The 24,397-nt window shown below is 43.2% G+C and overlaps 1 protein-coding gene across 4 annotated transcripts in view; it reads right to left on the bottom strand.

The window, feature by feature from the left end:
* Window positions 1-5,290: 5,290 nt before the first annotated feature.
* The window catches only part of tspan4a (tetraspanin 4a), a 180,528-nt gene continuing 161,421 nt past the window's right edge, over window positions 5,291-24,397 (bottom strand). For all 4 annotated transcript variants that reach the window (XM_084945561.1, XM_084945641.1, XM_084945394.1 and 1 more), the window contains 2 exons: window positions 11,940-12,023; window positions 5,291-5,844 (listed from right to left, as the gene is read on the bottom strand). In XM_084945561.1, the coding sequence (XP_084801687.1) occupies window positions 5,776-5,844; window positions 11,940-12,023 (153 nt within the window). In that variant the 3' untranslated portion in view covers window positions 5,291-5,775. The remainder of the gene's footprint in view (window positions 5,845-11,939; window positions 12,024-24,397) is intronic.

Here is a 24,397-nt window from a genome sequence, read left to right as displayed (position 1 = left end):
AACTGAAGTAAAACTAAACTGGGAGAACTAAACAAACAACAAGAAAAACCTAGACATGAAACTTGGAAGCATGGCGTGGGAAGCATGGCGTGGACAACTGATGACCTGACAATGACACACTGAAAACAGAGGACTTAAATACACAGGAGGTGATTAGGGAAAGTGGGAACACATGGAGGAACAGCTGACTGACATGAGCCTAATGACAGGACAAGGGAAGTGAAACTACATGCAATGAACAAAGAACACACGACTCCTTCAAAATAAAACAGGAAACATGAGACAGACATGATAATACAAACTTGATAACATAAGACACGCAGCATGAAACACAAAGGGTGAGGGAAACTTAAATACAGGGGAAGAAAACACAAGGAGTCTAATAACCAAATGAACTTCGCTAATCTAATGAACTTAAACATAAACAACATCCAAATAAACTAAAACTTAAAACGCTGAGTCAACAGACCCAGGAACATGACAAAAGGTTGGTTTCTCTAAGTGTGTGACAAATACAAGGACTTCCTTTCGCTAACCAAATTAGAGACGCAACTCACGCTGGTGAGAGATGGCCTGGATTGTAGTCATTTTCTCCCACTTTGAAAAGGCCATCCATCTCTGCTGTTTTATCACCTCAGCGGGGACTCAAGGATTTCGCTCTGGGAGCGAGACAAGAGGATTGAGGGGTGTAGGGAGCAAGCACACAGGTATGTTTTATTGATCAAGCACAAGATGGGAGAAAGTCCACGAACATGAGCGTGAATAATGCATGTGAAGGTTTGGGGGGGGCAGAAGTGCTAAAATATTGAGGTGAATTTGCGAGGAAACAGAGGGACGAGGAGGCGAAGAGGCATTGGGGTTTGGAGAAGGCTTGCTGTGTTGAAAGCAACCACATTTCTCTGCTAATGGAACTGGCACGCCGCGCCACGCTTGTTTTAGCATTGCTACACACACCTGTGGGCTTTTTGCAGCTGCTGATTTGTCACTTTCTTTGTATCCAGTCTGACCGTGGACAGAATGTGACACAATGGGCTTCACAAAAACCCTTGATTCTACTACACAGGTGCAAGAAAGTGAAAGAGACACACACACACACACACACACACACACACACACACACACACACACTCTAAAAAAAAAACAAGTGTTTTCTGTCTTTTTGATCACATGTCCCTTGTCTGATCCTCTGACATGAATTTGTAGTCATTTTTCATTTATTTTTGTGTGTTTTTTCCAACTGAAACCTGAAAAAAAGGCTGTCTATCCACTGATTTATTTTGTTTAAAGTTTTAAAGATTTAGTTTTTGGAATTTAAACTTAGCTCAGCATGAACCTTGCTTTTATATTTTACCAACACACTGTCTTTTCTTTGCGGTTTGAGGATAATGATTGCCACCAGGGTTAGAATATTTTCTGTATGATTGCAGGTTCTGAGCCATTAGAGGCAGGGAGCGGGAATTTTAATATCCACATTGTTTTTTGAAATAAGGTTTCAGCCGTGGCTGCTTTCTTTCACCGAAGGACCGAGGACTATAATTTTCATGTACTGTTTGCATTCATTGTTGGTCCAATAAAACCTCCAAAAACAAGGTAATAAAGGTCCAATGTTTATAACTGACAAAGCTGAAATCAATATGTAAAAAATCTAGGGATATTTGTTTTGATATTAGTGAGCTGAGGAAATTCCCACACATGTCTTACCAATTTAACAACATCTTCGCTCTTGTAAGAGCAAGTCAGGCAAAATGTTAAGGAGCGGCTGTGTGCAGGAAGGAAAAGGACCCAAAGTGCAGACTCCGGAGACAGCCGTGAACTCAAAAAAGGTACCAAAACTGAGACTCCAAAAAACAAACTCAGGCAGACAGACAGACCACACAGCACCGTAAACAGTAGAGCGCGACACGGACAAACTGAAACACAGGGCTTAAATACACAGAGGGAGCAATCAGGGAATGGGTAACAGGAGGGAAACACAGCTGGGGCAAATCAGGCCTAACGAGACAAAGGAAGCACAACCAGACGCATTTACATGAGACAAGGACTTTCAAAGTAAAACAGGAAACATAACACAGACTGAACTTACAGACACAGACTCACAGGCAGGTACTGCAACAGAGGGAACAGAGACGTGGGACCAGGGCAGACACAGAGACATAAACCATAAGATAGAACTCTAACAAAGAAACCAAAGACTAGAAAATAGATAAATAATATAATAAACTCAAAACACTGGGTCAATGACCCAGGCATCCTAACACACAAAAAAACCCCAAACTCAAATACAAGCCTAAGATATGAGATCTTACTGTGGTCCACTGTTTCCAAAACCACAAAATTTTCAAACTTTACTTTTACATAACACAGAATCCCAACCGCTGTGTGCTGACACCATTCTGAGTCTCCTTGTATTCTCATATGTATTAAATTTTTTATTGAAATGTCACATTTGCGTGCCTTTGACGTCCTGTCAGTATTATCGGTGTCCTTGCTGGATGGTTAAGTTCAATTACATGTTCTAGAAAAATGGAAGTGCTTGTTGAAAGTGTGCTTTGTATGAGATTTACTTGAAAATGCTTCAGTTTAACAGGGATATACCACATGAATAATAAATGTGTGAATGTGTGAGTGAAAGCTGCTTCTGTCTCTATGTGGGCCATGGGATTGACTTGTGATTGTTCCATCATGTTTCCTGTCTTTCACACATTGCATGCTGGGATCCAACACTGCTACTGGAGCGGGTGCTTTTGACATAGTTCTCATGCACTATTTATGTGTGAAAAGCAAGCGGCAACCTCCAGGGCTGGAAAAACAAAAGCTGCAGTTCCTCTAATGGCCACTTGAGGCTGACTCCAAAAGCAAGTGAGTCAATCATCATAGACTTGCATGCTACAGAGATAATTTTGGTCTCTGTGGCTAATTTTCTTCTTCATAATGACTAGCAATGGGGATTTTGTTAGAACAGAAAGTCAGGATTATGTCTTAGGGCTCATCTCCCCTAATTAGAGACATTGAACTGAACCTCTAATATGGTGCTTATCACTCTTGCCCAGATATTGGGTCCAAAAGTCAAATGTGGTGATGGCAAAAATGCTAATCTTGAGGCTTCAAAGTGAGGAGGGATCACTCAGTGATATCCTAGCTAATAATGTGTAAAACCCCATCTTTGCTTTCAGAACTGTCTATATGCTTTGTGGCATCTATTCCACAAGATGCCGGAAACAATCCTCACCAGTCTGAAGTGATGTGAGCTTTGTATCATGATACGTTATCCTGCTGGAAGCAGCCACCAGAAGATGGTACACTGTGGTCCTAAAGGTCTGGCCATGTGCAGCAATGAGATTTAGTCTTTGGTGTTTAAACACTGCTCAGTTACTAACCTGGGCCCAAAGTGTGCTAAAGGAAATATCCCCACCACCAATACACCAACAGCAGCCTGGATTGTGGATACAAAGCAGCATGTATTCTTGCTTTCATGTTGTTTAGACTAAAATTCATACCAGGCAACATTTTTCTGTCCAACCTCCTATTGTCCAATAGGAGATTGGACAGTTTCCTCAGAGTCCTGTTCTTAGCTGGCAGGAGTGGGACTCGGGGTGGTCCTTTGCTGCTGTAGCCAAGCTGCTTCAATGTTCTGTTTTCTGCATTCAGAGATGCTATTCTCCATACCTTGGTTATAATTTGAGTTAGTTTAGCTTCTTAACGAGCTGGAAGCAGTCTCGCCTTTCTCCTCTGACATCAACAAGGCATTTTTGCCCAGACGACTGCCTTTCACTGGATATTTTCTCTTTTTCAGACCATCTCTCTAAACTCCAGAGAATGCTGTGCCGGAAAAATCCCCGTATATCAGCAGCATCTACCACCAAGGACCATGCCACGTTCAAAGTCACTTAAATCACCCTTCCCCCATTCTGATGATCACTTTGAATTTCAGCAGGTCACCTTGAAACTGTCTGCATGCCTAAATTTATTGCTGCCATGTGATTGGCCGGTATATATATATCAGTAATCAGTGAATATTGCTGTACATTCATATCAATGGGTACTCTTACATTTCCTTATTGGTAAAATAGCAAGAATTGTAGTATTTACATGCCATTTATGTGAACTTGGGGCAAGTAATGCACGCTCAGGTCCTTTACATGGATGCAAATGGAAGAATGAAAAGCGAGCCATGACAGGACACCCAGTGCTGACATGCATTAAAAGGTCCACAATATACATTTTTGTTGCCGTATTACTTAAAGATTTTATTTCTTCTCAGAGCCTTAATGCTATCTTTAAGTCCAGCTTCTTCCTCTCTGTAAAGTAGTGCCCGTTTATGCCTCTCAGCTCCAACCATTATCTGCAACTCTCTGGTGGGAAAGTGGTTTAACACTAAAAGCTGTTTTGAAGATATCTCCAGAATCGTTAAAGGCTCTGTCAGTTTATTGCATTTCCTATTTCCAACATTCCCATAATCCTATGCATATATGGTAAAAGAAACACTTGTGTATATGTCTGCAAATGGTCCATTTGGATTCATATGAAAACAGTAATGAGGCCTGTAGCTCTACCTAGCTGCTGACTGTAATTTCTTGGGTTGATTTCAGGAGGGCTATTTCCACATATTTGATAATGTTAGAACTTTTGCCCTTTGAGGTCATGACTTTGTAATTAAAGAAAATAAAAAGAAGCAATGGACCAGAAATCACAATGAAAGCAAAAAAGACTTCCAGCACCTGCAGCACTTTAAATTACAGATGAAAACAAGTCTTAAAGCTTTTTCCCCCTTTGGGGTTATTTAATCAAAGGTTGTCTCTGGTGTACGCACTCGGTGTATTTCTTGTATTATAGTCGACGGTCCAAGGTGAGGAGAAAAAAGGAACTTAGGGAGTCATAAAAGGGCGAGAGGAGACTTTAAAGTCTTTGTCATTGGTGCGCTGATTGGTGCTGGAAGGGAAATTGCCCCAGGGCAGTCTCAAAGCTCCTTCTACTGTACTGTTCATTTAAATTCCTCCTTTTATTCTCATGAAAAAATCCAGCCAATAAAAAATAAAAAAGTCACATGCTTCAGACTTGGTCACAGGTTTCATTAAAGTATCTAATTAATGTCTGATTAGTTAGGCGCTACAAAATGTTTTAATGACTGCAGTGTGCCGTGGCAGAGAGGCCAAATTAACAATTTACGTGGCATTTTTTCCCTTTTTTCCATTATTGCTCCTGTTTAGTATCCAGGATACCAGGCAGAAAAAAAGCATGACTACACATTAAAGCAGAATGGTGTTTTCTGTTAAGGAACGACAAGATAAGGTTGAGCCAAAACATTTAATACACATCATTGCAGGAGACATGCACTTAAAGCACTTTACACAGTGCACACTGCTCAACTGTAGCTCTCGTTTTGAAAACACATACAAACCATAAAATAATTTAAAACCGAAACACAGATTTAAAAAAGGGGTTACACTGGATTTTGTTTTGTTTTCTTTTTTATACATGTTCGTAATACTGTTTCATAAAATGTATCACAGAAATTAGCTTTCGACACAGAGCAAACCATAGAAACTCAGGTATTACACTGACACTGTGCTTGTTGATAGTTAGCAAGAAAACTGACCGGTGACATCCGAGAGCGAATGTCACAGAGAGGACAACCGCTGGAAAGAAGAGGGGGAAGGGGGAGCAGGTGGAGAGGCAGGGAGAGAGGAACGAGGAGAACAGGGTGGGTCTATGTCCGTTCCTCTCTGATGAATAACAATCCAAGTGCGCCAAAGGGTGGAAGGGAAGGGTCGATCGCTAGGCGTAGAAGGTCTCCACTTTCACTGCCTGACAGAACATTGTCATGGAGAAGACCAGACCCAGGATCTGCACAAACACAACAAAAACAGGCCGGCCATTAAAGGGTTCAGAGATCTGGGAGTGAAATACAAAAGGAACATTTCATTTCACTATTTGGATCGCTGTGTACCTGCTCAACCATACATGACAAAAAGATATTCTCCCACTGTTACAGCGAACTCTTAGTGTAGCTAACTTAACTTATTGGACAAAGGATGGTGAAGACAGAGCTGCTAGGGAAGAGAGAACGATCACAGATCACCTAGAGGGTTCCTGTGACAGAGAAGGATGCTAGTAATAGACTGAGGAGACAGATGTGATGATTCGCTGTGGCGAGCAGCTGAAAGAAGAGGAAGTGTATCTCTGATAATGATAAGGAGACAGTCCCAACACTCAAATAAGTGTAAGATATGTTGGCTAAATATTCTGCTTTATCTTTTTTAAGTAAGACAAAAACAGAGGTTGAAAGTCAATATCACATATCAGTTATAATATGCTTATTCAGGTACCTTTTCCACTCACTGTGTGCTTTTACACCTCTCTACATTTAATCATTACTTATTATTAATCTCTGGCTCGCTTCCACAGCATGTCTTTTGTGCTGTCTTCCTCCCCTCACCCCAACCGGTCGCGTCCAGTGGCCGCCCCTCCCTGAGCCTGGTTCTGCTGGAGGTTTCTTCCTGTTAAAGGCGAGTTTTTCCTTCCCGCTGTCGCCAAAGTGCTTGCTCATAGGGGGTCACATGATTGTTGGGGTTTTCTCTGTTATATTATTGTATAAAGTGCCTTGAGGTGACTGTTGTTATGATTTGGTGCTGTATAAATACAATTGAATTAAATTAAATTAAAAATGATCACTTTTATTCTTCAACACAGTCTGAGCTCTCTTAGTCAAGTTTTGTCATTTCTTAAAGTAGTCTTCAGGATGTTGGTTGACTTTTTGTTCAGTTCTTTTTCAACACAATCCCACACTCCTTCAATAATCTCGAGTGTCGAGCTCTGGGAGGCCAATCCATGACTGATAGTGTTCCACTGTGTTTTTCTATCCAGCTATGCTTTTACTGTAATGGCAGTGTGTTTGGGATCATTGTCATACTGAAAAATGAAGCTGCTGCCAGATGGTATTGCACAGTGAATGAAAATCTAACAGTACTTATCTGCAATCAGATTTCAGTTTTGAAGGGATCATCAACACTACTGGCTGAAATGCTTCAGAGAACAGCTTAGTTGAAGGTCCAGATGTATGTGTCAGGTTTTTGCTGGATTTTTTCCTATTCGTTTAGGATTAATTATGAAGGACACACTGCATGCCATTCTAGCTAGTTTCCAGCTATTAGCTATTTGGGAATCTCATTGTTGGAGTTGAAAATACTATTTCAAGTCTGTAAAACTATGCTATCTTTGGTATTTTTCATAGATTCAGCTAAAGAAATGAGAACAGATTATAATTTTTTGTGACCAGCTGCTAGTAACAAAGTGCCCAAAGATACAATTTAAAATGAGTTGTCTGTTATTTGTAGGCACAGCACCATCCCCTGAGTTAGATGACTTATTTATTCTTAAATGTTTGTCTAACAAAAAACATTGCCCTGAAAATGGTCAGGTATAAGGACTGGACTCAAAATGAGTACAAAGAATAACTATAATAGAACAATGACTCGAAAGTTTGGCTCCTTGTGGGCAAAACATAAAGAAATAAGAGGTGGCTCAACACGTTTGTACATGATATCTATGATGCAATACATCATACAATATATATTCATAGAGTCGTTATTTTATACAATACAATCTACAATTATAGTAACACAAATGATACTAATAACAATGAAACATCACAATAATTATGATGCGTTTGATACCAGTAAAAAGTAATGATCAATTTACAATTCACTGACACTGGTATTATAAAGTGTTATGCAACCTGAGATCACACACATTATCCCACACAGACTCATTATGATGCATTATAGATATGGCTGAACCTGTGTGGTCCTTTACACAGCGATAAAGCCAGTCAGCGGAAAGTTATTCAGCAAATTTAGGCAGTGCATTTGTTCTCAGCCTTGAAAGAAACTTTCAAGTTAGGTTTGAAAACCTCTGAAGTGATTCATTATTAAAGGACATAGTTCTACTTCTGATGACTTTGTTCTTGTACCACTAAAATCAAACTTGTGCATCTCAATGGTTCTCCACTTTTTTCAAGGTGTAACACATCACTTGAGGATGCAGTCTGTCAATTAAATGGCAGTTGTCTTCTATAATGAATTCACTAAGTGTGAATTCACTTTAGAGCGGGAAACTTGTATCTAAAGTAAAATATCACTGGATTCACTGGGTAAAAAACCTCACTTTTGAATGAGACTGAGTTGGAAAGACTTGATGATATTCGGGCACTGTTAGCGCTCGGTTACTTGTGCAGGTTTGCACAATTTTTCAACAGTTGCTAAAGTGACAGTTACCTCATGGGAGTCCATACAGAGCAATATTTCATGCACAACAACATACTTTTCTTCTATTAGAAAAATAAGGAAGCTTTTGAATCATTCACTTGGTAGTTATAGAGCCAGTATGCTACTCATCTGCATGCCAATAAAAAACTAGTAAGTAAACAAAGTAAAAGTAAACAAAGTAAACAAAGGTGCCTTAATTTAAAGTGTTAACTCGTTAAAAGACTAAAATAAATGCTCGTGTTTCTATGTAGGAGCACGTCCACATTAAGCCAGGTAAATTGTAAATGTGTCTCTTTCTCTCTGTTTCAGCTCTCCGCCCAGACATTCAGACTAAAAGAGCCTTTTTCTCCCTCGAAAACAGACCTTTTACTAAATTGGCCTCTGGAGTGCTTAAAGCTTAAAATGCCAGAATAGTTGTTTCATTGTGCGCGGGGGACAAACAGAGATGTTGCAAAATGGTGGCATTCAGACATTTCACTGTGGACACAGAAATGACACCGCAATGCTAATGTGCGCGCAAATCACTTTGGCACACACACACACAAAAAAACTGCTTTTCAGATTTAAATGGCTCAATGCAGATGCAATCCAAGTGTGCGTTTGCCTGACTGCGAGTGAATTAAATCATGCAGCTCCATTAATATAGTTCGAACTTTTTAGAATAATAAATCAACATCGTTTCATTATACAGAACTGGCCCTTATTGTTTCTGATTTGTGGGAGAGTCATAATTCAGTGAGCTTGCTTAATGGCTGCTGTTACCAGTATCTGTAACCCATTTTAAACCGTTCCTGTAGACCCTGCTGTGTCGCACGCACCGTAGGAAACCCTGATTAAACACTTCTCTCGAGCCTTGACCATAAAAACTTCCCTAAAGCTAACTTTTGTGCACAGCCAAGATGGATGAAAATATGTTTTTTGCACTCCCTTGATTCAATTTTAGTCAACATATATAAGTACCTTTAAAATTTCAGTTGCCTGTGTTTATATGAACTACAATTATGATAATCCCTCATTTAACTGTCTAGTCACTGGTTTGTTGAATTTATGGATATATTTGGGTTTATGTATAAGCAGATTCTAGGTTTGAAGTTGCTTTACTGTCACGATTCTCTGTCTCTAATGCTATGAGTAAAAAAAACATCTTCTGGGGTTTATCTAAAAGTCATCCACTCCTAAAATGTTTATTCCTAAAGTGCCTCCTAAAACACGCTGCACTTTAAGGGATTTTCAGACATCTCTCTCGAGCTGTGTGCACGCTGTGTGTTGCTAAATAAAGAGATGTCTGCGAGCCTTTAAAAAAACTATGCAAATCTTGCCAAATAGCAGCCACTGATGTGAATAATATCCACTGATGATTAATGAAAAATCTTGTGTAACATAAGCACGCAAGCCTTTTGTTAGATCAAGCAGTAATATCAGTAATACCATCAGTTCATCTAATGTTTACTAACATCAGCTATCGTAAATAATTATATGTACCCACAGACTGTAGATAAAAGATGGAGGTCTATAAACATGGAGCCAGTGGAGAACTTCCTTATGTGGCTTTGTGGTTGGTAAGACCATGCAGTGCCTTCGGTTTCTCAAATCAATATGGTAACAGCCAAAATGCTGTAGCAAAGTCCACTGTTTATACTGGACTGAGATCTGGTGAATGTGGATGCCGAGAAACCAGTTTGGAATGATCTGAGCTTTATCCTACTGGGAGGAGCCATCGGAAGATGGGTACGCTGTGGTCATTAAGGAAAATGAGTGATCGTCATTTGGTTCGAAGGAGCCCAAAATGTGCTTTCATGATGTTTACACCAAATTCTAACCCTAACAAACTGAACTGTGTTCCAATCCTCTATCCGGTCGTTAAGTCTGACGTCACTAGCCGTGTCTGGGCCTAAACTCCATATATTAAACGATCACTATGGCATTACTGAGAGTTGAAAAACTGTCTAAAGTCTTTCATCTTTAATAAAATGATCAGCGTTCTGCTCTACCAGGTGTAACAATTGAGTTTAACATCCAGGCATCCATGAAAACGGAATTTATGACATTTAACGGAGTTAGAAGTTAGCAGGAAGTTAGCTCGCTAGCTTCTATCTAAATACAATATAGCATGTCCTGACTGCGGGGTTTTGGAAACAAATTAAAACGTACAGCTCTGTTATCACCTCCAACATAAATGAAGACAGAAAACTAAACAGCAGTGACGTTTGTAGGGTTACTGAAGTTTGGCTAGCTGGTATATAATGATTTGCTACGTGACCGCTAGCGACACAGCTATATGAGCATAATATAAACAAGCTAACTTTTTTTCCACTCGATAAAAGTTAACGTGAGTGTTCTCGGTGGTCAGGAACAAATGTAATCACATGGCAGGATGCTGTAAAAGGACCAAACTTCAGCCAGGAGAACAACTGAGATAATCCATCCACAATACGAGGTTAGTCATTCATATACTGCTGCATGGGCTGGGCTGTAGTTACATCCTAAGGTTTTAAAAACTGAACTTAAATAAATGATTAGCGGTAATAAAAGCCGAGGGAGGTTAACAGTGATCACTGACTGTTTTAGGAGCTTTTTGAGATTAAATAGAAGAAAATACAAAACATTAAACATGTTAACAACACAAAAGCCATATTAAACGCAGACTACTTTAGGCCCGGAAGTAGGATTCGTCACGTCATCACTTAACGACCGGATTGACCAGTTTTGGTGAGTTTGTTTGTAAACTGCAGCCTGTGGTCTTCTGCTGCTGAAGCTCATCTGCTTCAAGGTTTGATGTGTTGTGCATTCAGCGGTGCCCTTCTGCATGTCTTGGATGTAATAAGTGGTTTTCTGAGCTACTGTTGCTTGCCTTTCAGCTTGAAGCAGTCTGCCCATCCTCCTCTGACCTCGGACGACAATAAGGCTGTGTGTGAAAATCCCACAGGAATCACTGAAATCACCTTTCTTCCCGATTCAGACGCTCGATTTGAACCTCAGAATAGAGTTTGCTGAGTTGCGGCGATGTGATTGGTTGATTACATATCTGTGTTAACGAGCAGTTGAACAGGCGAGCGTGGAGTCTATGATTACACCACAAGTCTCTGCACGTTCTGTTAGATATTCACTCGGTTTTTCACTTGTAAAATTCTTACTTGCACTTATTTAAACCATAAATAATTCCTTGTGTTGTACTGTACCACAGATTATTTACGACAAGACCGGAAGCTCTTCCTTCTTCGATCTAGTTTTCATTTTGCTCCGGTTAGGTTTATCAGGTAGGATGCTGCATGCAGGGTTTTCAAGGGCACTGAGACTCTAATGGGTGACTAAAAATCAGCCTACAGCCACACAGGAGCCTCATGTGATCGATGTTCTCAGGCAGAGCATATTTCTCCACCCAGATTGTGAAACCACATCACGTATCACTTGGCTGGAAAGGAGATAAAAGAATTTTATGGAAAGTCAAACCTCCCTATGTGGTCTTCAGCAGTAACACAAGAGGCTTATATGGGCTCAAGCTGTCCACAAAAATCCTGCGTTCCTACGCTTAATGCAAAGGAAACGGGCAGTATTAGATTTATTTATCTCAAAGTAGGAGCCTTTTTCTGAAGCAGTGCCATAGATAGCGAGGATGGAGCTAAAGGGTTTTGGGGAAAAAAAAAAAAAATCACACAGCTTTCCAGCTGTAATTACCTGAGTAAGTGCTGTGCATAGTGCAAAGATCCAAAGTGCCACCAGGTTCTCATTAAGCCAGTCCTTTACCCGCTCGTAGCATGGCTGCGGAGACACACACAGAAGAAAAATATGCACATGATGAGCAAACATTAGCCCCCAAAAGTAAACTTACTATTAAGATGTCTTGTAATAAATACATAGGCGAAGGAACCCTTACAACGACTCTTTTCCTCCTGTATAAAGAAACCATGATAGAAAATACTCCTAAGCTAAAGGATCCCATGTGGCAACATCCTTATCTACTAATCCTTTCTCTCTGACCTAATATTCTTTGGGAAAACTTTTCAAATTTGAAGCCCTGCTGTCTCTGTCTCCCTTCAGCAGTACAAACAGCAGTAATGTGAGTACAGGAGCAGCACATATGCCAGCTGTATCACTTCAACATGAGAAGGGCCTGAATTTTTCATGTCTGACGTTGCTTGCATTTATTCTGAAGGCAAGTTGACAGAAAAAAAAGAAGAACCCTCTCTCTACCCTCTCACTGCTTAGCCGTTTTTTGGTTTTGTCTCCAAGACAGTTTCAACATCCAGACTAGATTTAAAAATCACTTTTGAATGTACAATCTTTGTGTACCTGAGAGGCAGGAAGAAAAGAAAGTTAATTATTAGTCTTAGTTATTCTGATGCTCAGAAGTTTAAGCAAGTAAAGAAAAGGAGATGGATTATCAAAAGCAAAGGAAGTGGCTGTCTCTGTGCAGATGAAAGCGGACATCAGAAGTAATGGCAGTGGCATTTGCAATGAAAGCTATGTGACACACGGGCACCACAGACATTTTAAAGCCGGGTGGCGAGCTCTGTGTGTGTCAATATGATAGATACACAGGAGAAAAGCCTGCCTGACACACTGTAGTAAAAGGGTAAGTGCTATCATAACAGGCTACAGTGCTGTTCTAATTTAATTATTCATTTCTGCAGACTTACCTTCCTGATTGTGCTATTTTATAAATGTCCTTACATCAAGGAGCTGAGTCAGAGCCAGAGAAATAACACAATCAACTCTGCATTTCACTGGTACCGAAAAAAAAATATATATATATATATTTTTTTTTCCTTGGTGCGCGGCAAAATAGTTCTCGGCTGGATCAATATGGAAAGTTATGCAGTAAGCCAAAAATTTCAGACATCTTCGAAGTTATTCATCAAAATGCTGCCCGAGTGTAAACCCCTTGGACCAGAAAGCTGCATCTGAAAATATATAAATTCATATTTTTATTGTCTGACATCCACTGCAGACTCTCATAAAACCTAGGGGTGGGGAACCCCACGTTAGTAAACCTGAACCTGCCATGCCAGACACTAAACCCATCAACAACGTTCCAGGGCAAGCTAAAAAAAAATGTAAAAGAAACCGCAATCAATGTCTTTGCAACAATTCTTTGGCTGTTGTAGCCACTACTTAGTGGACTACACCACGAATTTCACTTTCCTTGCTCTTAATGTGGGATTTGGCAGCTTTGTGGCTGCTTAGTTGGCCAACACAGAGGAGGATTTAGCAGGTAAAGTTATTAGAACAGAAAACTATGACTGCTCAGCTTAAAAAACACGTTTATGTCCAAAAATCCTTTATTGCAAATTTAAAGCCCCATTCAACACATTTAAGAAGCTTTCAACTACGTGCTTAAGTAAAACACTGTGCATAACAAGCATAAGCACCACACTGTCTTAAGTAACGGCAACAGTTTAGTTTAGAAAAATCCTTACAGTGGCACTGAACTGTAAGGCTGTGACCTGTACAGTCATTACTACCCATGCTGTAGAGGCAGGCCTGTGATATTGCCTGTGGGGATGGATGAGTGTGCCTGTGAGAGGCTCTAATGAAGAGTCTATGGCTAGTGTGTGTGTGGGCAGTCGTGATACCGAGAGCATTGTGAGTAAAAAGAGCTGGACTGGAAAAGTGATGCGTGCGTGATCACAAGTCATTGCATGCAAGTCCTGCCAAGGTCCACGTCACCTGTATTTTCCACTCATCCTGGTTCATGAATATCATCCATTTCCAGCGAGCGCTGCAGCAGGTTTACATTGATGTTGACAGACAGTCTCTCTTTCAAAGCTCTGGCCTTTTCAAGAATTCTGTGGTGTTCAAGTGGTAGGTGTTAACTCTGAACTCTGTCTAAAAGTGCAGCGTGTGCCGAATTTGCACTTTCCGTCCTGGTCTCAATGGATTCTCATGAATCTTGTTTTGGACTGTACTTTCCCCTGGACCGCCTCCACCTTCATCTCTGCATCATTTTCCTCACTGTGAAAAGATGCTCTAACGTGTCAGTTAAAAAAGGGCTCAGCTCAAATAAGAACTAGATGATGTACAGCTGGGTTCAGACTTCAACTTCTGTCCTTAAAATAAAATCGACAGACTCTAACTGCCTTTCAAAAATTCTTTAACAGGGTAAAAAAAAAAAAAAAGAAGAAATGCACATCTATCTTTTGATTGATTTTTCAGTACATCTCTCAGGAACTGTTATGGCCCTGTCCATAATCTGTTTTGGTGGCTGTTGTTGTCTGTGCCTTTAAGTCTTTGCAGGTCGAGGAGTGGATGAGCTGATGGCTGCTGATTGGTCCCCTGGCCATGTGATCTTCTTCAAATCCCTCACCAGCAGTTGTCCTGAGGCAGCCACTGACAGCAGCAGCAGACCTGACCCTGGCCTCCGAAACCTGAGACATTTGTGCCTGTGACTTTGTGCGACTTTTCTGAGTTTTGTATATAGTGTGTACATTAGTTTTCATTGTAAATAGCACATTGTAAATAGCACTGCAACAGAAGGGGTGAGCTGCCTTATTGTTTTTCCTTGCACTGTTTTCTCCTGTTTATTTCAGTTAGGGAGTTAGGTGTAGCGCTTGTCTTTTGTTTGATGTTTGATTTCACATAGGGTTTTAGATAGCACCTCGTCCTGACTTAGCTTGTTTTGTTTGTTATTTTGGCCTTTGTTCACCCCGGAGCTTCATTTTTGCAGTGTAGAAAAATAAATCACGATTCACTAAGAAATTGGTTTCCCTCTGTGTATGGTTTTGGGGACCAGGGCGGGGCAATCTTTCCAAACTTGTGTTGCGTTCCTGTACCCCTAGACTGGGGCGTAACATAAAGTGGGGACTCGTCCTCTTTTTTTCTTTTGCCGTTCTTTTTGCTCTTTGTATTTTGTGGGTTGTCTGCAGTTTTTGGTTGGCAGTTTTCTTGTAGTGTTGGGGGTGGTCTAGTCACAATGACTTTTGACGTGGATGATTTTGCACTGCAACCCACCGTGGATAAGTTGGATCGATGCACAAAGGCAGATTTGTTGTTGGTGGCAGATTTGTTTAATGTTAGTGTGCCTTTACATGCTAAAAAGGCTGAAATTAAGCAGTGCCTGACGGCACAGCTGGTGGATAAGGGGGTTTTTGCAAAGTCGAAACCTCGGCCGGTTGAGGCGACTGGAGGTTTGGTGGTGGATGCGGGAGCAGAAGCTGCTGCAACCATCCCACAAGCTGCCAGTGGACGGGTGACGCCAGGGGCGGAGGCTCCTGCTGCCATTCAGATCCCAAACGTTAGCCCAGCCGGACAATCAACAGGGTTGGTTACGGAGGATCTTAGGCTCGCCCTTCGCCTGAAAGAGGTGGAGCTTGCAGCTAAAGCCAAAGAAGTTGAGCTTATGCATCTCCGCATAAGGGCTATGGAGCTGGATCCTTCCCAACAACGCAATGTTACCTCTACCCCAGTGAGTAAAATTGTGAGTAAATCTTCTGATTCGTTCTCCTCTGACCAATTTGATGCAAGCAAGCAAATTGCTTTAGTGCCACCTTTCAGAGAAAGTGAGGTTGACTCTTACTTTAATGCCTTTGAACGCATCACAACCACTTTGAAATGGCCCAAGGATGTGTGGAGTTTGTTGCTGCAGTGTAAATTGGTGGGGAAAGCACAGGAAGTGTGTGCGAGCTTATCTATTGATGACAGCCTGGATTATGAAATTGTGAAATCCACTATTTTAAGGGCTTATGAGCTAGTTCCGGAGGCATATCGCCAGAAGTTTCGGTCATGTGAAAAATCTGCCAACCAAACACATGTAGAGTTTGCCAGGGAGAAGACTGTCTTGTTTGATAAGTGGTTAGCTGCAAGTAAAGTGAAGGACTTTGCTCAGCTAAGAGAATTGGTCCTGCTGGAAGAATTCAAAACGTGTCTTCCAGAGAATGTTGTTGTATATATCAATGAGCAAAAGGTGGATTCGTTGTCTAAAGCTGCTGTTCTCGCAGATGAGTTTGTGTTGACCCATCGCGTTACGTTTTCAGCTGTGCGCCGTGAATGTGCCCCGTTGTCTAAACCTGCGAGGAGTTTGAGGGTTTCTCCTAAGCGTCAAATGCGCCCTGATCAGGTTCCCATGACTGTCCGAGAATGCTTTTATTGCCATGATACTGGCCATCATTGCCAATTGTCCATCGCTCCGTCGCAAAGAGCAAACTCACACATTGAAAAAGCCAAAAAGTGTTGGTTTTGTTCAGTCGGTTTCTACTCCTAATCCCATCAGTGATGAACCAGGAAATGACAGTCTTGACAGCAGTTACCGACCTTTCATTTCACAAGGGTTCGCCTCACTGACTGGAATAGAGGAGGATCGCGTGCCGATTGCAATTTTGCGCGACACTGGGGCTACCCAGTCTCTCATTTTGGAAAGCGCGTTGCCTTTTTCAAGTAACTCGTTTTGTGGTGCTGATGCTCTCGTGTGGGGAGTGAAAATGAGTGTGTTACGAGCTCCGCTGCACAGAGTCTTCCTACAGTCACCTCTCGTTTCGGGCCCGGTAACAGTTGGGGTGCGCGCTCGCTTGCCCGTGCAGGGGGTTACTATGATTCTGGGGAATGATCTAGCCAACGGAAAAGTTTTCCCAATCCCTGAAGTAATTGAAAACCCCGTCGATGATTTTGTTTTTGTTTCTGAGCCTGCTGCTGACAGTCTGCCCTCTGTTTTTCCTGCCTGTGTTGTCACACGCGCCCACAAGCGCAAATACGGTGATGTTGACTTGTCTGACTCTCTTCTATGTTCTGAAGCTGTTCCTGAGAAAGCTGAACTGCCTGTGGAAGAAGCTGAAAAATGTGTGTCTGATAAAATGCTACCCGCTACACCTGACCTGTCTTTTGAGGTAAACAAAACAGATTTTATTCATGCGCAACAGAATGACCCGACTTTGGCCAAATGTTTACTTGCCGCAAATTCAAGCGATCAGAATCCCCGTGTCTACAGCATTGAAAATGATGTGTTAATGCGCAAATGGCATCCTCCCTCATCTAGTGATCTTGGCTGGAATGTATTTCAACAAGTGGTTGTACCGCAAAAATTCCGACCCCAAGTACTCAGCCTAGTACATGACAGTTTCTCTGGACATTTAGGAATTAGGAAAACTTACCATCGTATTCTGCGTCACTTTTTCTGGCCAGGTTTGAAGACTGATGTGACCAAATATTGCCGCTCTTGCCACGTTTGCCAGGTCAGCGGAAAACCCAACCAGGTTATTCCTCCTGCTCCATTGCATCCAATCCCAGCTTTAGGCGAACCATTTGAGCACATAATCATCGATTGTGTAGGTCCGCTTCCAAAAACAAAGTCAGGACATCAGTACCTCTTGACGTTGATGTGCGCCGCCACACGCTTCCCCGAGGCTATTCCATTACGCACTATCAAAGTCAAAGCTATTGTCAGAGCATTAGTAAACTTTTTCTCCACTTTCAGTTTGCCTAAATCAGTTCAAACGGACCAAGGGTCTAACTTCATGTCCAAGATATTCGCTCAGGTCTTAAAATCGCTATCCATCAAGCATCAAAAATCCAGTGCGTATCACCCCTAATCACAGGGTGCGCTTGAGCATTTCCACCAGACTTTAAAAGCCATGATGAGGAAGTTCTGCCTCGAGTCAGGAAGAGAGTGGGACGAAGGTCTGCCACTTCTCCTTCTAGCGGTGAGGGAGAGTGTGCGGGAGTCCACAGGTTTCAGTCCCGCAGAGCTGGTGTTTGGACACACAGTGCGTGGTCCCCTGCAGCTGCTTAAAGAGAGATATCTGTCCGACACAGCTACCCCCGAGCAGAACGTATTAGACTACGTAAGTTGTTTTAGGGAGCGTCTGCATAAAGCATGCGAAATTGCACGCGAGGCTCTTTCCGTGTCTCAGGAAAAAATGAAAAGTAAATTTGATAAAAAGTCTGTGCAGAGAAAATTTGAAGTGGGTGACAAAGTGTTGACTCTCCTACCCGTTCCTGGATCCTCTCTCCAGGCAAAGTTCTGTGGGCCCTATACTGTCCAAGAGAAACTGAGTGACACAGATTATGTTATAGGTACCCCAGATCGTAGGAGAAAGCGTCGTGTGTGTGTGATCAGAATCAGAATACTTTATTAATCCCTGGGGGAAATTATTTTTTGTTACAGTGCTCCATTATAAACCAACATTAAGACAAGACAGACAATACGCTAACTAAGAATAGTACAATATATACATATATATACATACATAAGTCACTCATAAATAAATAAATAGCTGGAAAAGAAACGTGTATTTGTAGCAGTAACCAGTGTGTTAAGTGGATGCGTTGTACAGGGAGATGGCCACAGGCAGGAAAGATTTCCTGTGTCGTTCAGTGGTGCTTTTCGGTAATCTCAGTCTCTCACTGAACGTGCTCCTGTGACTGACCAGCATGTCATGGAGTGGGTGGGAGGTGTTATCCAACATTGTCTTTATCTTGGACAGCATCCGCCTCTCCGACACCACCTTGAGGGAGTCCAGCTCCATCCCCACAACATTACTGGCCTTACTGATTAGTTTATTAAGTCTGTTGGCATCTGCGACCCTCAGCCTGCTCCCCCAGCATGCAACAGCATAGAGGATCGCACTGGCCACAACAGACTCATAGAAAATCCTGAGCATTTTCTGGCAGATGTTGAAGGACCTCAGTCGCCTCAAAAAATAGAGACGACTCTGGCCCTTCCTGTAAAGTGCAGTGGTGTTTTTAGCCCAGTCCAGTTTATTGTCAATGTGTACTCCAAGGTATTTATAGTCCTCCACAATGTCAACACTGACCCCCTGGATTGAAACAGGGGTCAAGTGTTTCCTGGTCTTCCTGAAGTCCACGATCAGTTCCTTGGTCTTTGCCACGTTGAGCTACAGATGATTCTGCTCACACCACGTGACAAAGGAGTCGACCACAGCCCGGTACTCTGTCTCATCATCCCTGCTGATGCATCCAACCACCGCAGAGTCATCAGAAAACTTCTGAAGATGGCAGGTCTCTGTGCAGTGGCTGAAGAGGAAGGGGGAGAGGACAGTCCCCTGTGGTGCTGATTACCTTGTCAGACACACACTGTGGAAGACGTACATATTGTGGTCTTCCTGTCAGGTAATCAACAATCCAGGACACCAGAGAAGCATCCACCTGCATCGCTGCTAACTTATCACCCAGGAGGGTCGGCCTGATGGTATTGAAAGCACTAGAAAAGTCAAAAAACATGACCCTCACAGTGCTCGCCGGCTGGTCCAGATGGGTGTAGACACGATTGAGCAGGTAGATGATGGCGTCCTCAGTTCCAAGACGAGGCTGATAAGCGAACTGAAGGGGATCCAGGTGTGGTCTTACTATGGGTCGCAGCTGGTCCAGGATGAGCCTTTCCAGGGTCTTCATGATGTGGGAGGTCAGTGCCACGGGCCTGTAATCCTGGGGGCCACTGGGACGTGGCGTCTTTGGTACAGGGACGAGGCATGATGTCTTCCACATCACTGGGACCCTCTGCAGACTCAGACTCAGCATAAACAGTTTATGAAAGACTCCACACAGCTGGGGGGCACAGGTCTTGAGGACGAGGGGACTCACTCCGTCTGGTCCAGCAGACTTGCCTGAGTGAAGTCTCCTCATTTGCATCTCAACCTGGTATTGAGTGAAGGTGATGGGTGGGGGAGGGGTGACAGGACTCTCACAGGAGGCAACAGCGCCATGTGAAGAGAGAGGCTGGCACAGTGGTGTGGCTCTGGATTCCAGGCTGACTACAGGTGAGGTTGTGGGGGTGGGAGCAGACACTGTGGTGTCGAATCTATTGAAAAACAGATTCAACTCGTTAGCTCTATTCTCACCTCCCTCAGCTCCCCTGCTGTTGGTTGGCCTGAATCCAGTGATGGTCTTCATGCCCCTCCACACCTCTCTCATGCTGTTCTGCTGGAGTTTCCACTCCAGCTTCCTCCTGTAATTGTCCTTAGCCTCTCTGATCTTGTCCTTTAGTAACACCTGGACCTTCCTCACCTCCTCTTTATTGCCCCCTCTGAAAGCCCTCTTCTTGTTGTTGAGGAGGGCTTTGATGTCCTTAGTCACCCACAGCTTGTTACACTCAGTAAGCCCATTGATGTCCTCGGCGTGAGGCTCACAGAGTGTTTCCCAGTTGGTCACCTCGAAACAGCCCTGCAGTTCCGCTAAGGCCTCCTCTGACCACCTAACCGTCCTCGTGGTCACAGGTTCCCTCCTCACAATTGGCACATAGCGGGGGGTGAGGTGAATCAGGTTATGATCTGACCTACCAAGTGGGGGGAGGGAGGAGGAGCTGTATGCATCCTTGACGTTAGCATACAGTAAGTCTAAAATTTTCTCTCCCCTGGTGGGACAGTCCACATATTGTCTGAATGTTGTTAGTGTATTGTCCAGTGATACATGGTTGAAGTCACCCGAGATCACAATAAAGGCACTCGGGTGCTGAGTCTGTAACCGGGCTATGGCAGAGTGGATAGTGTCACATGCAGCTGTGTGGTTAGCAGAGGGAGGAACATAAACAGCCACCAAGATGACGTGAGAGATTTCCCTGGGTAAATAATACGGTCTGAGTCCAACAGCACACAGTTCAATGTCCGGGCAACAAATCTTTTCTTTGATTGTTATGTTGGCAGGGTTACACCACCGGTTGTTAACTAAAACAGCAAGCCCACCTCCTTTCCGCTTACCGCTAGCGATGCTGTCCCTGTCTGCCCGAACAGTGTGGAAGCCTTCCACGGAAGCATTCTCATCGGGAATGTCCTGGTGCATCCATGATTCGGTGAAACACATCAGGCTACACTCTCGGTATTCCCTGTGACTCCGTACCAGTGCTGAGAGCTCGTCGATTTTATTTGCCAACGATCGCACATTTCCCATTACGATAGACGGCAGACACGGTTTATACCTCCTCCTCGCTTCGAGCCTCCGCTGTCTCACCGTCTCCTTCTTTCTTCTCTTCTGTCCTTGACCTCTGCATCCCCGATGTGTTTTCCTCCAAATTTCAGCCGGTACTTCTGCGGGCCTGGCCAGCGAGCCAGCCGGCATCAGGGCGATCAGCTGATCTCTGGAGTAAACAGTCCGTGAGTGTAGGAGATGTGCCGCGGTCCCGTTCCTTGATAAAAGTAACAGTTCCACGGCCACCAGAAGAACAAAAACTCTCTCAATCCACATGATTGAGTAAAAGATAATAAACGGATGAAAATACAAGTCAGAAAAAAAAAAAGAATACGTAAGAAAAAAGAGCTAAACTAAGAGAAAAAGCAGGAGCGACTGTAACAGGCTGCACGCTGGTTGGCGCATGCGCACATGTTAATCTGATGAAGCCTTATTTTGTTCGTGATGCAGGTGTAAACTCCTCATCCCCCGCTGCGCTGTCTGCCGTGCCGGTAGTTGTGCCAGCATCTCCGTCTCAGTATAGCCCAGAAAGTGATGGCTTAGCTTTTGTTTGTGCTGAGGGTTGCTCCCGACTCAGAAACTCTGAAATATTGGATAATTTGAAATCCCACCTAAAACATTTAGATGAGGCTGCCCAGACCGATGTGTGTTCTCTGATCAATACTTACCCATCTCTGTTTGCTGACACTCCGTCTCGCACTACTGTCCTCGAACATGACATAGATGTAGGTGACCACCCTCCGATCAAACAACACGCTTATCGTGTGAACCCTACCAAACGTGCACTTTTTCAGCAAGAAGTTTCCTACTTGCTGGAAAATGGTCTTGCTGTCCCTAGTTCGAGTGCCTGGAGTTCCCCCTGCCTTCTTGTGCCGAAGGAAAACAAAACTCCACGTTTTTGTAGTGATTTTCGAAAAGTGAACAGTGTGACCAAACCCGACTCCTACCCTCTTCCCCGCATGGAAGATTGTCTTGATAGGGTTGGCTCCGCAAAGTTTGTCACCAAACTGGACTTTTTAAGGGTTATTGGCAAGTTCCCCTCACTCCGCGTGCATCTGAAATTTCTGCTTTTGTCACTCCTGATCACTTCCTCCAATACACCATATCCCTTACCCTAAATCTTGCCAAATGTGACTTTGGTAAGGCCACTGTGACCTATCTAGGGAAGCAGGTGGGTCAGGGACAGGTGCGCCCCCTGCTGGCTAAAGTCCAGGCTATCCTAGATTTCCCGGTGCCTCGCACTAGACGTGAACTTCGCCGGTTCCTTGGAATGGCCGGCTATTATCGTGGTTTCTGTAAGAATTTTGCAGATGTAGTTGCACCTCTCACCAGTCTCACAAGTGTGTCAAAACCATTCGTATGGTCCCCCACATGCCAGAATGCTTTTGAGTCTGCCAAAGCTCTCCTCTGCAGCACACCAGTACTTGCCGCTCCTGTTTTCACACATCCGTTTAAACTTGAGGTGGATGCCAGCGCCAACGGTGCAGGTGCGGTGCTGTTGCAGGAGGATAGGCAGGGTGTTGATCACCCAATTGGTTACTTTTCAAAAAAGTTCAACTCCCACCAACAGAAATACAGCACCATTGAAAAGGAAGCTCTCTCTCTGTTGCTGGCTCTACAGCATTTCGAGGTCTATGTCAGTTCTAGTTCAGCACCTGTCATTGTTTACACAGATCACAACCCCCTCGTGTTTTTGACCCGAATGCAAAATTCTAACCAAAGGCTCATGAGATGGTCCCTCTTAGTACAGGATTTCAATCTGGAGATCCGTCACAAAAAAGGGACAGAGAATGTACTGGCAGATGCGCTGTCACGTGGTTTTCGGAACCCCTAAGCGCCAAACATCTTTAGGGGAGATGTTTGGTCTTGGGAAGGTCAAGGTCAAGGTCAAGGTCAAATTTATTTATATAGCACATTTCAAACAGCCGATGCTGCACAAAGTGCTTAACAATATAAAAATGGTATTAAAAAGCAACAATGTAATACAATAATAACAATAAAAAACAATAAAAGGACAGTAAAAGAATTAAAACAATAACTAAACTAATTCAAATAAGACCAAAATGCTTGGGTCATAGTGTGTTAAAAGCCAGGGCATAGAAATGTGTCTTTAGTAAAGATTTAAATTGCTCAAGTGTTTGTGCAGATCTAATATTTAAGGGGAGACTATTCCAAAGTCTGGGACCTGCCACAGAGAAGGATCTATCACCACGGGATTTGAGGTTAGTCCGTGGGATGGACAACATTAGTTTTGAGCTAGACCACGCTCAAGGGGGGTGTTATGGCCCTGTCCATAATCTGTTTTGGTGGCTGTTGTTGTCTGTGCCTTTAAGTCTTTGCAGGTCGAGGAGTGGATGAGCTGATGGCTGCTGATTGGTCCCCTGGCCATGTGATCTTCTTCAAATCCCTCACCAGCAGTTGTCCTGAGGCAGCCACTGACAGCAGCAGCAGACCTGACCCTGGCCTCCGAAACCTGAGACATTTGTGCCTGTGACTTTGTGCGACTTTTCTGAGTTTTGTATATAGTGTGTACATTAGTTTTCATTGTAAATAGCACTGCAACAGAAGGGGTGAGCTGCCTTATTGTTTTTCCTTGCACTGTTTTCTCCTGTTTATTTCAGTTAGGGAGTTAGGTGTAGCGCTTGTCTTTTGTTTGATGTTTGATTTCACATAGGGTTTTAGATAGCACCTCGTCCTGACTTAGCTTGTTTTGTTTGTTATTTTGGCCTTTGTTCACCCCGGAGCTTCATTTTTGCAGTGTAGAAAAATAAATCACGATTCACTAAGAAATTGGTTTCCCTCTGTGTATGGTTTTGGGGACCAGGGCGGGGCAATCTTTCCAAACTTGTGTTGCGTTCCTGTACCCCTAGACTGGGGCGTAACAGGAACCCAAACATACTCTATGAGTAGTTTTCAATTTCAGTTGATTTTTAGTCAGTGGCAGGATTATTCCTTTGCTTACCAAACACAAATGAACTCACTTGTACACCTCAGAAATGGTTCAATTTACCACATTCTCAAGTCGATCTAAGAATACAAAAACCAGTATATACACATTATCATGTGCCAGCATGCTACGCCTGGCTGAAGTTAATCGAGGCCGGGCTATCGGCATGCTGGATGCTTGCATGCGTATCTGAGCTGTAGCTGCAGCCTTGCATGTCGATGAGAGCAGCATCTTTGATCTGATTGTTCTTGGTGGAACTCTTACTGGACTTAAGAACCGAGACGAGGTGCTTCAACCTGACCTTGTGCCACTCTTATGGCTGCACAGCGATGTCACG

The sequence above is a fragment of the Perissodus microlepis genome, chromosome 1, assembly GCF_051167445.1.
Source record: "Perissodus microlepis isolate ML-2025 ecotype Zambia chromosome 1, ASM5116744v1, whole genome shotgun sequence".
Classification (NCBI taxonomy): domain Eukaryota; kingdom Metazoa; phylum Chordata; class Actinopteri; order Cichliformes; family Cichlidae; genus Perissodus; species Perissodus microlepis.
Note: the sequence above shows the minus strand (reverse complement) of the source record. Positions and strands in the feature narration are given on the sequence as shown.